General features: G+C 41.7%; 1 protein-coding gene across 9 annotated transcripts in view; it reads left to right on the top strand.

The window, feature by feature from the left end:
• OPCML (opioid binding protein/cell adhesion molecule like) overlaps nt 1–16,857 on the top strand; it is a 1,085,522-nt gene that overhangs the window by 579,835 nt on the left and 488,830 nt on the right. For 4 of the 9 annotated variants that reach the window (XM_040483576.1, XM_040483573.1, XM_040483575.1 and 1 more), the window contains exon 1: nt 518–1,187. The exons of 3 other annotated variants lie outside the window; for them this stretch is intronic. In XM_040483576.1, coding sequence (XP_040339510.1) covers nt 1,021–1,187 — 167 coding nt within the window. In that variant the 5' untranslated portion in view covers nt 518–1,020. 2 more of the 9 variants (XM_040483577.1, XM_040483574.1) reach the window with 2 other exon arrangements.

Raw genomic sequence — 16,857 nt, 5'->3', positions numbered from 1 at the left:
GGCGCGGCAGGGGTTAAGGTGGGTGCCCGCGCCCGGAGCCCCGCGCCTCGCGCCCACCCGCCGGGATGAGCGCGCAGTCCTCCCGCTCGCTCGCTCCGCGCCGGCCCAGGAGAAAGTGGCGGTCAGTGATGGAGCTGCTGCCATGACAACCCAGGCGGTCGGGGCCCGCGCGCTTCTGGACTGCTCCCGGGAGGAAGGCGGCGCGGAGGCCGGGGGCGGCCTCTGAGCGTGGCGTCCGCGCGTCCCCGCGTCCCGTGCCACGTCCCCGGAGGAGGCGGGGGCGCCGTCCGCCAGCTCCCCGTGCGCCCGGAGCCTGCGCCGGGCGGCGCTCCGTGGGCTGGCGACGTGGGCCGGGCTGGCCACCAGTCGCCGCCCGGGCTGCGGTGGAGGACGCCCACGGCACCGACGGATCCTCGGGCTGAGACGGCCGCCGGTCCCCGCGCTGGAACTTTTTGCCGCCTTTGGGTTCCAGATTCGAGACTCGGGCTGGTCTATAAATACATCTATACATGTGTGTGAGCTAATAAAACATTTTCTCCTCTCCTTGAAGCGGCAGCTTTTAGGACATCTCTTTTATGTCAGAGACACTTGTCTTGCTTCTTTGGGTTATAAACTTTTGATGCCAGACCTCTGCAGAACGTGCCCAACTGAATCTTAAAGTAGCATCTCGAAGAGAGAGGCAGAGAAAGAGCAATCTGTGACCTTCATCCCTGCACCTTCCTTCTTCCTCTCCCTTCCCGGCTGCCTCCCTCTTCCCCAGGGGAGCGTCAAGAAAGCTCTTTTTGGATGCAGGAGGGGGCATCTGGTTCTGCTAGGCTGGAAAGCTGAGGCAGGATTTGAGGAAGAATCATTAGACTCCGGAGAGCCTGGACTCGTTTCTCCTCCTTCCCCCTCTCTGCTTCTGGCTTGCTCCATCCCCTTTCCGTCTCCCCACATCACCGCCAGAGACCCGCTGGTGTGCGGGGCGGGGGACAAGGACCGTGCCTCTGCTGGAGTTCTGGGAAGTTGTGGCTGTCGAGGATGGGGGTCTGTGGGTACCTGTTCCTGCCCTGGAAGTGCCTCGTGGTCGTGTCTCTCAGGCTGCTGTTCCTTGTACCCACAGGAGTGCCCGTGCGCAGCGGAGATGCCACCTTCCCCAAAGCTATGGACAACGTGACGGTCCGGCAGGGGGAGAGCGCCACCCTCAGGTAGGGAGCTGTACTTCAGCGGGGGACTGAACCCCTTGGATGTGAGGATGTGGGTAGGGGCCAGCCAGACAGGAAGAAAGAGAGAGGGAGCATAGGTTTGGGTGGGGAATTGGGCGTGTGAAGGGCCTTTCTGCAGCCCCAAGAGTTGTCCACTTGAAGACTGTGCCTGCCAACACCTATTTTCCTGGACATGTTTATCATTTGTTCTGGCTTTTCTGGTCCAGGATGGGATCCAGGACAGTGAGGTCGGTTCTTGGGACTCCACGTATCTATGGGGCAATGACATGGCTAGATTCACTTTTGCCCTGGCACCAAGGTGAGAACGTGAGAGCCCTGCCAATTGCAGTAGTGGGGGTTAGTCTAAGATCACTGAGAGCTTTGGTGGCTCTCTCACGGACCAGAAGGTATGTGATAAAGCAAGATAGTCTTCCAGATGGGATGGCTTGCTCCTACCAGAGAGGTACCAAAATGTCAGGCTCTGGAATTGCCAGTGCTGGGCCATGGCCCTTTATGAGTCTGCTCAAGATGCATCCATCCATGTCAACCGTGTGTGGTGCTCCTGGGACCCCTATTATAAATTATGAAGGCAGTTTTATCTTTGCAGGCTCGGGCCAAGGAGCAGAAACATGTAGCTTTTATGCAACGACATCACTCCTGTGCGAAAAGCACAATAGAAAGCTTTTTGTTTTACCTTAATGAGTTACAGAGAATCACTTACATGCTCCAGGCAGAGGGGTGGAGATTCTTGGAATATGAACCTTTGGGGACTGGGCCCGCTGCAGCAGAGACTTTAATAAAAATGCAACCACCACTTTCCACCAGCTCAGCAGATATCATCTTTTATCCCTTTAATGAGGCAGTTCTGGTCCTGGGAGACAGATTCAGGGACGTCCCAGCTTAACTCTGGCTCACAGTGTACACAGGCTGAATGTGTTTGCCCTGTCTATGACTTTGATGGTTATGGTGAAAATAAAACATGCTGTCCCAGATTCTGCAGCTGAGAAGCCTGGCTTCTCCAAGGAACAACTGGGGATGGGGCTTCCTTCTTGTTCCTTAGGCTTTCCTGGTTGAACTCTTTCTGTATCTGGACAAGCTGCTCCCTGGGTAAAGAAAGAAGAGACCTCTTGGGACACTGGCTATTCTTCCCTAAACTCCAGGTTAAGGTTGGATTCTTGCCACTTTGGGAGATTCTTACCTGCAGCTTCTTTTGAGGAAGAGAACAGGCTTTGCAGTCCTGTCTCCTGGTGCCCTGGGGGCCCTGAAAGAAGAGAGAAAAAGGGAGGCTAGGGAAAGACTCCCCTCCCTAACAGCAGGAGGGGAAACCCTTCAAGCCATGTGGGCACTCCTCAGCCTGTCCCAGACTAGAGTGCAATGTCTGATTCAGTGTCCCAAGAAGTTTCAGGAGCCGAATCCCTAAGAATTAACTTGTGGGATGCACATTTGCAACACACCTGTCGACTCAAAGATAAGAATAATACATGGGCTACAACACGCATTAACCATGGAAATGTTGGTAAATGTTAGCAGATGTGAGGGGATGTCGATGCTGCCACCCACCTGTCTTTATCTTCTAATCTAGTATTGGGAGCAAAGAGGCATAGCACCGAATAAGGCCTCCTTACTGAATCTTCCAAATCTTCTGTCCCTTTCCTGCCCCTGAAAGTTAATGCAGAAACTTAAAAAAAACTCCAGCTTTCTGCTTTCTGGGATGCAGTAGGACTATTCCACCAGCAGAGGGCCAGCTTTGCTCTACCTTTTTTTTTTTTTTTTTTTTTTTTATTAGCTGCTGGCCTGGTTTCCTGATCTTCAATTCAAATGTTCAGCAGCTGGGCTCCGTAATGGGAATGGGAATAAAAACGGGAAAAGCTGAATAGTTGCTTTTTGTGCTTTGTGGAGGAAGAAAAAAACCTTACATGTGCGAGTATAACTGTTATCTGTTACCTGATTGCATGCTTTAGTTTTTAAAAAGTAAATACGGCTTGTGTTGATTTTGCCTCTCCTCCTCTGTATAATTTGCTCTGAAATAGAGAGATTCAGCACATTGTCCACATTGTAATCTCTTTATATTCTCTTCCTTTTGCCTCTTGTGTTCTTCTCTCTTATTACTTTAATCTTCATTTTTATCAGGTGACTCCAAATTACATGCTTTTGCCTATAATGCGTTCTCTTCTCCCTTTTTTGTCTTCATCATTTAATTTTTATTAATTTCTGATTTTTTAAGGTTTTGATTTCACTCCTGTCAGAATGTTTCTTAAAACAACATACAAATCTCCTGAAGTTTTCTGGGGGTCCCAATCCCTCTCCAGATTTGTGTGCACTTCTGCTTTATTGGCTAGCAGCTGGGTGCCCACGTCAATGGAAAATTTATTTGTCAGTACTCAGAGGGGGAGTCCTGGCTTCTAGTCTCAGGAAGTCCTTAGCCTCAACTCCAGATAAATGTATCATGTTTTATTTTGTGTTGTATTTTTCTCTTAAAAAATTGTAAGTATGGTCACACTTCAGTCTCCTTAAAGATGTTCCCTTGGGAATGCAGGGTTTGGAAATTTAGCGTTCTGAATGCATCAAATGTGCAAGAGTTATTGAAAAAAAAATCGAATGATTCCCAGGCCTGTCAGCCAGACAAAGTCTTTTCGTATGTGGCTGCCCTGGATCAAAATATCCTAAGTCTCTTTATAAATCTTGAATGAAGTCACGTAGGAGGCTAAAGACCTAGTAGAAAAGCAAAGGAGTGGAGAAAACTGGGTCCCTGTTTGAATTTTCCAATTAGAAATAGCAAGGCTCAGAGAAGGATGATTTCCTTCCTTGGAGATATCAGTTTTGTTTTGATAGATCTTTGATTGTATTGAAGGACATTAGGAAGTGATGTGCCAGAGATCACGCTGAAGTTTTGAACGTGGATAAAACTCATTTTCTATAAGTGAGGCAATATTATCTTCCTCATAACTACTTCACAGGGCTGCTTGAAAAGTAAAAATAATTATTTGAATATTGAGTAATTTTGCCTTCTTGGAAGAGAGATGATATGGAAAATGAAGGTGGTATTCACTATGGCTGAATTATAGCTTCTATGAATCTGATTTGAATTCATTATTACAAATGGGCCCTCTTGGCCAGAATCATTTCATTACAATTATCTGCTGTTGGGTTAAAAATGTTCTGTGCCTTTCCATTAGATTAGATATGACAAGTATCTAGAAGTCCTACATCTGAATCAGTGCCCACATCAGGAAAGGAGTCCAGGATGCTCAGTGTGGTCAGTTGGGTCCTATTAAGCCATTTCAGTTACATGGATGATACCAAGATGTGCTTTCTTCCTGGGTCTCAATCTCCTCTAAATTTGTTTTAGTTACTTAGTCGAACCACATCATCTGTATACAGGAGTATTGTGAGGAGCTTAAGTAGGATGGAGGTAGGGCTTGCTGCTGTAACAAACTGGTGCACTAATGGCAAAACTTCCACTAACATACTGTATGTATGTATGTATGTATGTATGTGTGTGTATTATATGGCAGGATTATCATTTTTGCTGATCCAGGCTTTCTGATCTGGGATTATGCTTCATAATTCTTTTCTAAAATGTCCCTACATTTTCATTTGGTGTTCTGAGCTAATCCATTTGGAACCAAGTATTTGAAGGTTAACTACTGCCAAGGAATAATCTGAGCAGCAGGATTTTGCCCAAGCAACTGGGGCAGTCAAACTCCCAAGGACAATGCACTGTTGTTTGCCTTGGTGTTTTTCTCTATTTTGCACTCACCCTTAGTGGCTTTTCTCTTTGTGAAAATTAGAAAACTCAGAGCAGCCACTCTATTGTTGGAAATAGGTGCACGACTTGTGCACATTGCAGTATTTAAGTTGCCCAAGCTGAATAAGGTCATGGGTAAGTGCAGAGTCTTCACTATTGGTCTGGGGAAATGAAGACATAAAAGGACACTGAAGCACGTACTGGTCTGTAAGGAACCCCACATATGGTGATGCTGCCCTGAGCTGCACACTGGAGTTTCCTGGGATGCTTTAAAAAAATTCTACCGCCAGCCTTCCAGACCAATGAAATCAAAGTCTCTGGAATTAGGCTAGGAGTGGACTTGTGAGATTTAAAAAATCTCCTCCATTATTTCTAGTGGGAAACCAGAGTCAAGAACCACTTCTCTTTCCTTTCCTGCCCCCAGAGCATCTGAACAAGTGGTTTTCCAGGGACCCTACCTCTACTTAAGTGTCTCCCACATGCATGCATGTACGTCACCACTCCCGGGCTGTGTTAGTGCTTTAAAAGAGGCACTGAGTTCAAGGGCCTGACTACCTGGGTTTGATTCTTATTCTGCCCTCAATAGCTACATGATTTTGAGCACTTCGGTCCAACGGTGTATATCTAGAAGCAATGTCTGTTCAGTGTGTGACGTCAGGTGAGATGAAGTATATGGTATTATTCTAACTACAAAGCAATGTATACACCCAGGTTGTCACTGGTGCTACATGGGACTCCTCAATAACAACCCATAATACTCTCAGTCTTTTACAGTTTCATGTGCTCTGCCTTCTCCCCCTTCCACCCTCTCCCCCCACATATGTACAAACATTTAAAATGTGCTAGTTTCTTCCCACTTCCCCTCAGCATCCTGCTTTACCCTTGAGGACAAGAACTACCTTCAGTTCCAATACCATTTGCTAAGTATCTCTGTTCTAGCAGATATACACCATGGGCCTATCATTTAGGTGTGGGCACAGTTAGACGGGGAGCTCCTGGAGGTTACGAGCCATGTGTTATGTACCAAGTACAGATATCATGATGGATACAAAAGATTAACAAATAAGTATTGTTTGGGGGCACCGGGGTGGCTGAGTCAGTTAAGACTCCGACTTAGCTCAGGTCATGATCTCGTGGTTTGTGAGTTCAAGCCCCATATCAGGCTCTGTGCTGACAGCTCAGAGCCTGGAGCCTGCTTCAGAATCTGTGTCTCCCTCTCTCCCTGCCCCTCCCCTGCTAGCACTCTCTGTCTCTCTGTCAAAAATAAAAACCTTAAAAAAAAAGTATTGTTTGAATGCTTGAATCCTTTTTAATGGGACTCAATCTATTATCATGTATCATTACCTCTACAGCAATGAAGTGCCCATATATACATGGTTCCGTTCTTTTCAGAAGATGACGCTGGGGCACTCAGGAACAGCAGTTGGTTAGAGATCTTGGAGGGCTCAGGGGATTTTGGATTCTGCTTAAGTCCCTTGCCAGAAGGGGCACCTGAATCCACCAGTGCTCTCAGTCTGATCTGAAACTATGCAAAAGGCCCAACTATCCCTGAGGGCAAGATGCTGAACAAGGCAGTAGGATTGAGAGGAATGTTCTTTTTCTTTTTTTTTTTTTTATCTTTTTAAAAAATGTTTAGGGGCGCCTGGGTGGCGCAGTCGGTTAAGCGTCCGACTTCAGCCAGGTCACGATCTCGCGGTCTGGGAGTTCGAGCCCCGCGTCAGGCTCTGGGCTGATGGCTCAGAGCCTGGAGCCTGTTTCCGATTCTGTGTCTCCCTCTCTCTCTGCCCCTCCCCCGTTCATGCTCTGTCTCTCTCTGTCCCAAAAATAAATAAAAAACGTTGAAAAAAAAATGTTTATTTATTTTTGAGGAGGGGAGGGGCAAAGAGAGAAGGAGACACAGAATCCGGAGCAGGTTCCAGGCTCTGAGCTGTCAGCACAGAGCCCGCTGTGGAGTTTGAACTAAAAAAATCGTTGGGGCGCCTGGGTGGCTCAGTCGGTTGAGCTTCTGACTTTGGCTCAGGTCATGATCTCACGGTTTGAATGACCCTCCCCCATTCATGCTCTGTCTCTGTCTCAAAAATAAATAAACATTAAATTTTTTTTTTCAATATATGAAATTTATTGTTAAATTGGTTTCCATACAACACCCAGTGCTCATCCCAAAAGGTGCCCTCCTCAATACCCATCACCCACCCTCCCCTCCCTCCCATCCCCCATCAACCCTCAGTTTGTTCTCAGTTTTTAAGAGTCTCTTATGCTTTGGCTCTCTCCCACTCTAACCTTGAGAGGAATGTTCTGAGGGGCAGTAGACTCATATATTTAGAAGTGAGGCTGTGTCTGCTGAGAATTGCCTTGCTGGAGTCGCGAGGAGATACACAGAGCAGGAGGTAGTAGGGAGCAGACAGGGATTCTAACCTGGAAGTTGGTGTGTCAGCACTGGGGCAAGGCTGCAGGGGTCAGCAGGCTGGGGTTTGGGGGTCACAGGGCTGCCTGGTTGCTGATGCTCCCTGACTCTCTTTGAAGTCACTGATTGGTTGGAATCTGTGTGCTTCTCCCAACACATACACCAGGTTCTGAATGTCAAAGCAGGGGAAGGAAGTTTTAAAGTGTTCATGATATATGCTCCGTTGGCTTTCTGGATTGCTGTGGAAAACTCAACACCTCTTGTCATAAGCCTTTTTGTTCTTTTTTTTTTTTTTTTTTTTTTTTTTTTTTTGCTTTTAGGTAAATTTGGCTCTTAGGTTCAGTTTCAGTCTGTTCTTTCCTTCCAGCTTCTGAAAAGGGACTGTACCCTTGGCCTGCTGACCATGCTTACTTTGTGGTGGGCTCTGAGGGTGCTGGGGAAGACAACAGCACTGGCAGGCATGTGCTATAGATCTAATGGGGTCTGGTAGTGAGAGGAGGAGCCAAATAGGTCTTATTTGACCTTCCCAAGGGAGGACTTTGAAAATTACTTATTAGTGGGAAATAGTCTTCACAGTCCTGAGATAAGAGGGAATTATGGACCAAGACATCTTTAGGGCCAGAGGAAATTTGCATTGTCTATTAAGTTAGGAACCAAGTATTAATCTTTTTTGATGTTTTAAAATTCAGACAAGAGAGCACCAGTTCATTTCAGATTTGTTTATTTGTTTATTATTTTCCCTGCAGGGAGTTGCTGTTTCTGATGGTGGGTCTAGTTGAATTGGAGAGAATGCCGGCTTGGGGTGGGCACTGGGGGAGAGGCTGCATTATCAGTCCCTTCCCACCTCCCAGTAAATGGCACCTTCCTGCAGTTCTTTGTACCCTGGTGTATCTTTTTTAAGATGTGAAAATTGAATTTGTAATATCTCTGCAGCTCAGCACTTACCCTGCCTCAATCCGTGTGTCATTCCCTTGGTAGAGAAGGTTAGAGATGGGACATGTTTGAGCCTTATGTCACTCTCCCTGCAGGATAATACCACAGACCCTTTAATAAATTTGGCAAGTCAGGGGAGCTTTTATTTTATTTATTTATTTTTTTTAATTTTTTTAAAGTTTATTTATTTTTGAGACAGAGAGAGAGCATTGAACAGGGGAGGGTCAGAGAAAGAGGGAGACACAGAATCTGAAACAGGCTCCAGACTCTGAGCTGTCAGCACAGAGCCCGACGCGGGGCTCGAACCCACAGACTGTGAGATCATGACCTGAGCCGGAGTCGGATGCTCAACCGACTGAGCCAGGCGCCCCTAAAACAAACACACTCTATTATCCATGATTAAGTGTGTGTCAGAGGCCAGGCCAATTATTTATTGTTTCATGTGATTTTCAGAATAATTATTATCCCTATATACAGCCTCAGAAGCTGAGGTTTAGAAGAGTTAAATCACTTGCTTTTGGTCACATGGTTATTATGTGTCTGTATTTGCTCCAGGAAGACCTTTTTCTTCTTCTCAGTTTTAGAGGAACCCACACCCAGGTATAGAGAACAGAGAAAGTTTCCATGTGCTGCCAGCAGGAAAAAAAAAAGAAAAAAAAAAAGCACCCTTTCTGTGCCCCAGACCTGAGCCTGACAAAAGGTCAGGAAATCTGTGTTTCAGTTCAGGGCTGTGTGTTGATCTACCTTAGTGGTCTTTGCTTTCTGCTGCTCACCTCCCCTCACCTGCATGTGAGTCTGTTGTCTGGGGCAGGACTTGATGCAAGATGCAAACAGTCCACAAAGAGACAGCTGACAGGAGGGTCCAGGGTACTATCAAGCCAATCACTGGTGGTCTTCACTTTGAAGCTGTCCTACGGGTTGTACTGTCCTGTTGCATGACACCCCACAGTATGCCAGTGTCTCCAAGGACCCTGCAAACTAAGACAAAGTGAGCAGGTAATTGTTGACAAGAGTTCACCAATGCCAGAGCATTTCTTGAAAACCGTGAGGAAATGAGTGATTTATATGGAAGTATAGAATGAAGAGAAGTTATTTTTCTAAATCCTAAAATACATGTCATTTCACAATTCCCTGTCCCCATCCTTATATTTTAGTTTAAACCATTCAGCTGTGAAAACAGAGAACCACAAGCTTTGTACTCACCTTGCCTCTGATTCATACCCTGGAGGAAATCATGTGACCCCTTTTGGCCTCCTCTTCCCTGGAGATTGCACATTTTGCTTAAATCAAAGAGATGCTGAAGGACTTGACCTGGCTTCCCATAAAAGTGCTGATCAATAAAATGTTTAAAAATTCGTTTTGAATATTAAACATTTTCAGTGGATATGAAAATTTATGGCATCTCGATTAACCAAGTTTCCACTGCATAATGGGAACAAAGAATGTTTTAAGTGGTTGCTAAGTTTTCTGACTAGCCCACAGAAGATTATTTAACTCATAATTATCCAAAATAAGATATACTAGCAATGAAGAATAATAGAAAACAATGTTATTTTAGAAGAACTAATTACACAAAAATGAGAAAAAAATGAATATGACAATTTTCTATTTATCACGAATGCCAATGCTGAAGAAAAGTAGGCATAATGAGAGGAAGATAATATGGAAACATTTTCTCAAAGATATTTCTGAATACTTTCAAAAGTTTTGGAGTTTGTCTTGTTTCTGTTGTGCCAAATTCAATTTTAAGATGTATAGCTTTCATCTTATTGAATTCAAGTACATGTATACATTTGCCACTTCTCTGATGATTGGATTTTTTCATAAATATAGATGAAGAAAGGAAGATACATATAGGAAATGAAAGACAAAAATGGAAAGAAGAGAACATGAGGGAAATTTTCCCAAGGTGTCAGCTAAGAGTTGAAGGAAGACACAGAACTAAAGAGGAAGGGATAGTGTGTAGTTGTGAGAAAAGAAAACAAAACAAAACAAAGAAACAGCCTAAAGTGGAATTACCTAGTAGTCAGAGGTAGACAAAAGAAGGAGAAAGAAAGTGGTAGATAAGAATCAAGAATTACCAGCCCCATCTGCTTAATATCTGGTGTGTGAATGCCTCCATCCCCTCTGTCCAGGTCATAGGACCACACACACAGGTGTCCAGTGCCCATGCTAAATCAAGGCAAAGAGCTACATAGGGCTTAGATTCTCACTTGCTGCTAGGATCCAGCTCTTTCTGAACCTGGTTTCTCACCTGTTCTGTAGCTGTTGATTCCCTTCTTGTTACTGAGTTTTTAGCCCATATCTTATTACTCTGCGTTGTACCTACCATAGGCCCTGGGTGATTTGAAGTCCTGCCCTGTCTTGCCAGGACCTCTTCTCTGAGAGACAAGGTCTACCCTTGACCCTACTCCTAGAAGCCTAGGTGTTCACAGACTTTGCAATGCTTACCGTTTGCCCACCCACCCAAATGTCCATTTTGGAGACCATCTCAGTGCACGTAGCATGTGAAGTCTAGGCCAAGTCACACTTGCTCCTGTGCAGTTAAACCATTTATCTCAGTCTTTCTCAGATATGGATTGTCATTTGAGCTATTTGTCCACTTTGACTGGGATGGGTTGTGATTGATGCTATCACAGCATAAGGTCTCCTGGTCACTGTTTGGAACTTCCCACGATGGATAAAAGGCAGATCCAGCTTCTCTTACACAAGAGGATTCAATCAGGTGTTTTATGGGAGTGGCTGTGCTCACGTGGAGGTATATTCTATCAGACACTGTGTAAGAAAGAGAAGGGAATAATGGTATTCACCTTTGTATTTTGTTGTGCTTTCTGTGCCATCTGAAAATATTCCTCTTCCCCTTGTTGTTTTTACTGCTTTCTCCATGTCTTTTGCTCAAAACATTAATATGCACTCTTGGTTTTTGTATCCCCAGTGTCCAGTACAATACCTAACATGTAGTAGTTGCTCCGTTTTGTTAAAAAGGTAAATATTTGTCCTTTATCTCTATCTGTCTCTTTCTCCACCCGCACACATATGCACACACACACACACACACACACACACATCTACTTTTTCTAATGAAGATATTCTCACCCATTTTGAGGTAATCGGGAAGTCGCTGAAATTACAACCAGAGATTCTGACATTTGAATCCTAGTTGAGATAATGACCTCTCCCTAGATAGTTGGTATTTAACTTGTCCTGTCTCCTCCTGCTTGTTATAATTGCAGTATTCACCGATTTCAACAATATTCTTAAAGGCACTGGCAGGAAATTCTGATCCGTTGCAAGGGAGGTATGCCTTGCTCCTCCCTTTTTATCACAATTACAAAAGACATGAAGTATATCCAGCACATTCTGGAAGTATATCTGCAAACTTTAGGGGCTAGAAAAGCCAATGTGAGTAATCTAAAATTGCATGAGGCATTTTAGAATGAAGGGATTTATGGACCCATTTTCCCAGCCATTTGAAGTACAGCTGTTTCTGTGATAAGTTCTCACTGTGACATCCATGAATGTCTCAGGAGCCCATAGGTCTGCCTGCCTGGATAGGTACAGCAGGACCGGTTTACAGGTTGTTCTTGATTATATACCTCATTTATAATTGGCTAGTCAGAGGCACTTAGTGAAATATAAAGTAAAGCATAAGCATAACCCCTATCAAAAGGTTTATAAACACAGATTTTACAGTGAAAAAGGTTCATTTCTAACCCCAGCTCTGGTGTGTATTGGGTCTATATGGTTGGAAATGACTAAGTTTCTCTAAGACCCAATTTCCTTATTTAACAAAGAGGACTCTGTACCCACTTCACTGTGATGTTAGGGAGGCATACATGGTATCAAGTTTGTAAGAACTTAAAGTCTGGCATGTAGTATGTTCACAATAAACAGTAGCATTACATTAAAAAATAAGTTACTGAATTAACAATTTTGTTTATTTTATTTTTTTGTTTTATTTTTGTATATTTTTTAAATGTTTATTTTGAGAGAGAGAGAGAGAGAGAGAGAGAGAGACAGAGACAGAGAGAGAGACAGAGAGAGAGGAAGCACAAAAGTGGGGGCAGCAGAGAGAGAGGGAGAGTGAGAATCCCAAGCAGGCTCCATGCTGTCAGTGCAGAGCCCATCTTGGGCCTTGATCTTACAAACTCAGGTCATGACCTGAGCCGAAATCAAGAGTTTAACCAACTAAACCACCCAGGTGTCCCTTAAAATTTTTAAAAAGAAGGTTTTGTTAACCACTATATGCCAAGCACTATACTAAGCAGTGTGGATATTACATAGTTGAATTAATCCTAGACTCTCCTCTTTAAACACTTAACATCAAGTTAATGTATTAGCAGGATAAAGGGCCCACAGATCAGGAAGCAGGAGAGGAAAAGTAAGGAGAAAAAGGGAAAAGGGAAAGATAATTTACTTACAATGCACCAAATTAAGTGTTCACTGAAACAAACTTGGACATTTGTATTCACCCATGTAACCATCACTCCAAATGGAACAGAACATTTTTATCATCCTCAATGCTTTACAGTAAAATATACGTAACATGAAATTTACTTTTTAACTATTTTTAAATATTTATTTATTTATTTATTTATTTATTTGAGAGAGAGAGAGAGCAAGCAGGGGAAGGGGCAAGGGGGTGTGGGGGGGGGGGGGTGGGGAAGACAGAGAGAAAGAGAAAGAGAATCCTAAGCAGGCTCCACATTCAGTGCAGAGCCTGATGTGGGCTTCATCCCAGGACCCTGGGATTATGACCTCAGCTGAAATCAAGAGTTGGATGCTCAACTGACTGAGCCACCCAGGCACTCCCCCTTTTAACTATTTTTAAGTATACAATTCTGTGACATCAAATATGTTCACATTACGTACAGAAATTACCACTGTCCATGTCCAGAACTTTTCTCACCTTTCCAAACTCAAACTCTGTACCCATTAAACACTAATTCTCCATCCCCTACTTCCTGCAAGTTTCCTCTGGAAAGTATCATCCCACTTTCTGTCTCTATGAATTTGACTACTTTGAGTACCTCATATAAGTGGTATCATGCAATATTTATCATTTTGTAAATGTTCTGTTTCACTTATCATAAAATCTTCAAAATCCATCAATGTAGTAGCATGTATCATGATTTTTTTTCTTCTTAAGGCTGGATTATACACACACACACACACACACACACACACACGTAGTATGTATATCAGTATGCCCATCAACAAGTAAACGGATAAACAAAATGTGATACATAATTTTGTTTATCCGTTTACTTGTGGATGGACACTTCAAGCAACCAACAAGGTTGCTTCTACCTTGTGGCTCTTATGAATAATGCTGCAATGAACATGAGTGTACAAATATCTATTCAAGTCTTTGTTTTCAATTCTTTAGGTATATACCCAGAAGTAGAATTGTATATACCCAGAAGTGAATAATATGACATTCTATTCAATTTTTGAGGAGCCATTGCACCAGTTTCCATAGTGGCTGCACCACTTTACGCTCCTTCCAGCAGTACATAAAGGTTCCAATTTATCTACATCCTTGCCAACACTTAATTGCTATTTTTTGATAATAGCCATTTTAATAGATAATGTAAGGTGTTATTTATTGTGGTTCTGATTTTCCATTTTCCTATAGATTAATGATATTAATATGATTATTGGGCATTTATGTATGTTCTTTGGAGACATGTCTATTCAAGTTGATGGCACACTTTTTAATCAGGTTGTTCTTTTGATTGTTGTTGTTGAGTTGCAGGAATTCCTTATTTATTATGGATATTAATAATTTATCATACATGTGATTTTCACATGTTCTCCCTCTGTGGATTGCCTTCTCATTTTGTTAATAGTGTCTTTTGATGCATAAACATTTTAAATTTTGAGGTAGTGCATTTTATGTGTTTATCCTTTGTTGCTTATGCTTCTGGTGTCCTAAGAAATCACTGCCAAATACAATATCATGAAGCTTTTTCTGTATGTTTTCCTTTTAAGAGCTTCATAGTCTTTGCTCTTACATTTAGGTCTTTGGCCCATTTTGAGTTAATTAATGTATATGGTATGAGGTATGGGTCCAAAGTAATTTTTTTGCATGTAGACATGTGATTTCGTCACCACCATTTCTTGAAAAGACCATTTTTTCCCCATTGAGCAGTCTTGATGCTATTGTTGGATATCATTTGAACATTTATGCAAGGGTTTACTTCTGAGCTTTCTGTTCTATTCCATTGGTCTATGCCTGTCTTCATGCCAGCACTATACTGGTTTGATTACTTTAGCTTTGTAGTAGGTTTTGAAATCAGGAAGTGTGAGACTTCAACTGTGTTCTTTGTCAAGATTGTTATAGTTCTTTGGGATCCTCTGATATTCCATATGTATTCTAGGATGGATCTCTGACATTCCATATCTATTCTACGATGGATCTTTCCATTTCTGCAAAACAAAACAAAACACCATCACACTGAAGTGTTCATAGGGATTGCATTGAATTTGTAGATACCTTAAAGTAGTATTGACATCTTAACATCTTAAATGTCAACTTAAGTCTCCCAATCCATAAATGCAGGATATTTTCCATCAATTTTTGTCATCTTTAATTTCTTTCAGAAACATTTGGAAGTTTTTGGTGTATCTGTCTTTGACCTCCTTGGTGAAAATTGTTACTAAGTATTTTGTTTTTTAATATTATTATAAGTGAAATTGTTATTTAATTTCCTTTTTGTATTGTTCATTGTTAGTGCATAGAAACACAACTAATTTTTATGTGTTGATTTTGTATCCTGTAATTTTGCCAAATTCATCTATCATTCTAACAAGTTTTGTTCAATCTTTAGGATTTCCTGTATAAAAGTTTATGTCATCTGCAAATAGATAATTTTACTTCTTTCTTTACAATTTGGATGGCTGTTAGATATTTTTCTTGCCTAATTGACATGGTTAGGACTTCTAGTATGATGTTGAAATGAAGTGATGAAAGTAGGTATCCTTGCCTCACTTATGATTTTAGAGGAAAAGATTTGGTTTTTCATTATTTAATAAAATGTTAGTTGTGAGTATTTCATTTATGGACTTTATTATGTTGATGTAGTTTCCTTCCACTCTCAATTTGTTGACTTTTTACCGTGAAAAAGTGTTTAATTTTGTCAAATACTTTTTCTGCATCAGTTAGATTATCTTTTTCCCACTTCATTCTACTAATATGATGTATTACATTGATTGTTTTTCAAATGTTGAGCCATTCTTGCATTCCAGGAACAAATTCCACTTGGTCATGGTATATAATCTTTCAGGGTCCTGTTTGAATTCAGTTTGCTAGCATACTGTTGGGGATTTTTGCATCAATGATCATAAGAAATATTGGTCTATAGCCTTCTCATCTTGCAGTGTTTTTATTTGACTTTGGTTTTAGGATGATGCTGACATCATAGAATGAATTTGGAAGTGTTTCCTCCTCTGCAAGTTTTTGGAAAAGTTTGAGGATGGCTGTTGTTAGTTCGCTAAATGCTTGGTAGAATTCACCAGTGAATCCATCTGGTTTTAGGCTTTTCTTTTCTGGGAGATTTTTGATTCAGTCTCCATATAGTTATGTATCTGTTCAGATTTTCTATTTTTTTCAGGATTCCATTGAAGTAGGTTGTGTGCTTCAAAAAATTTGTCCATTTCATTTAGGTTATCCAATTTGGTGATACAGTATTATTTACATTATTCTTACAATCCTTTTAATATCTGTAAGTTTGGTTTAGTATTCCTTATTTCATTTTTGATTTTGGTTATTTGAGAATTTTGTTTCTTAGTAGGTCTAGATAAATGTTTATTAATTTTGTTAATCTTTTCCAAGAACTAACTTTATAAAGTAATCTACACTCAACATGAACTCACAATCATAAGATCACGAGTCACAGACTCTACTGACTGAGCCAGCCAGACACCCCTATCAAAGAACTAACTTTTTTAGTTTTGTTGGTTTTGTTGATTCTATTATTTTTCTATTCTCTATTTCCTTGATCTCTGATCCAATTTTCATTATTTCCTTTGGTATGTTGATTTTGTGTTTAATTTGTATAGAGGTCCAGTAAATTTCTTCTCTTAAACTGTACTGCATGCCCAATGAGTGGAACAGAGGCAACTAAAACACCATGCTTTTCTTAAACAAAATAATGCATTTTTTAAAAATTTGACACTTACTTGGTTGCCAAAGATCTTTGATTGATTTTCAGAGTCCCTATAAAGTCACTCTATTCAGTTTCTAATTCCTTATTCAATGTTTCTCTGGGTAAAAAAGGACTTGAGGCTTTCTAGTCTGTTATCTTGCTGACATCACCTTCCATGCCCTTTTGAAGTCAGTCCTTCAGCACTGGGCAGAAATCCATTTCCAGAAACTGTACATTAATTTTGTCTGTTCTGGAATTTCTTATAAATGGGATGATACTGCATTACACAGTACTTTTATATATGGCTTCTTTTTCTTAGTATAATGTATCTGAGATCATGCATGTTATTGCATATAGTCATTCCTTTTTTGACTGCTGTATTCTATTGTATGGATATACCATTATTTTTTCCCTATTTATTTGTTGATGTCATTTTTG

The sequence above is a fragment of the Herpailurus yagouaroundi genome, unplaced genomic scaffold, assembly GCF_014898765.1.
Source record: "Herpailurus yagouaroundi ecotype Mexico unplaced genomic scaffold, PumYag 161, whole genome shotgun sequence".
Lineage (NCBI taxonomy): Eukaryota > Metazoa > Chordata > Mammalia > Carnivora > Felidae > Herpailurus > Herpailurus yagouaroundi.
This window is presented reverse-complemented; position numbering and strand designations above follow the sequence as displayed.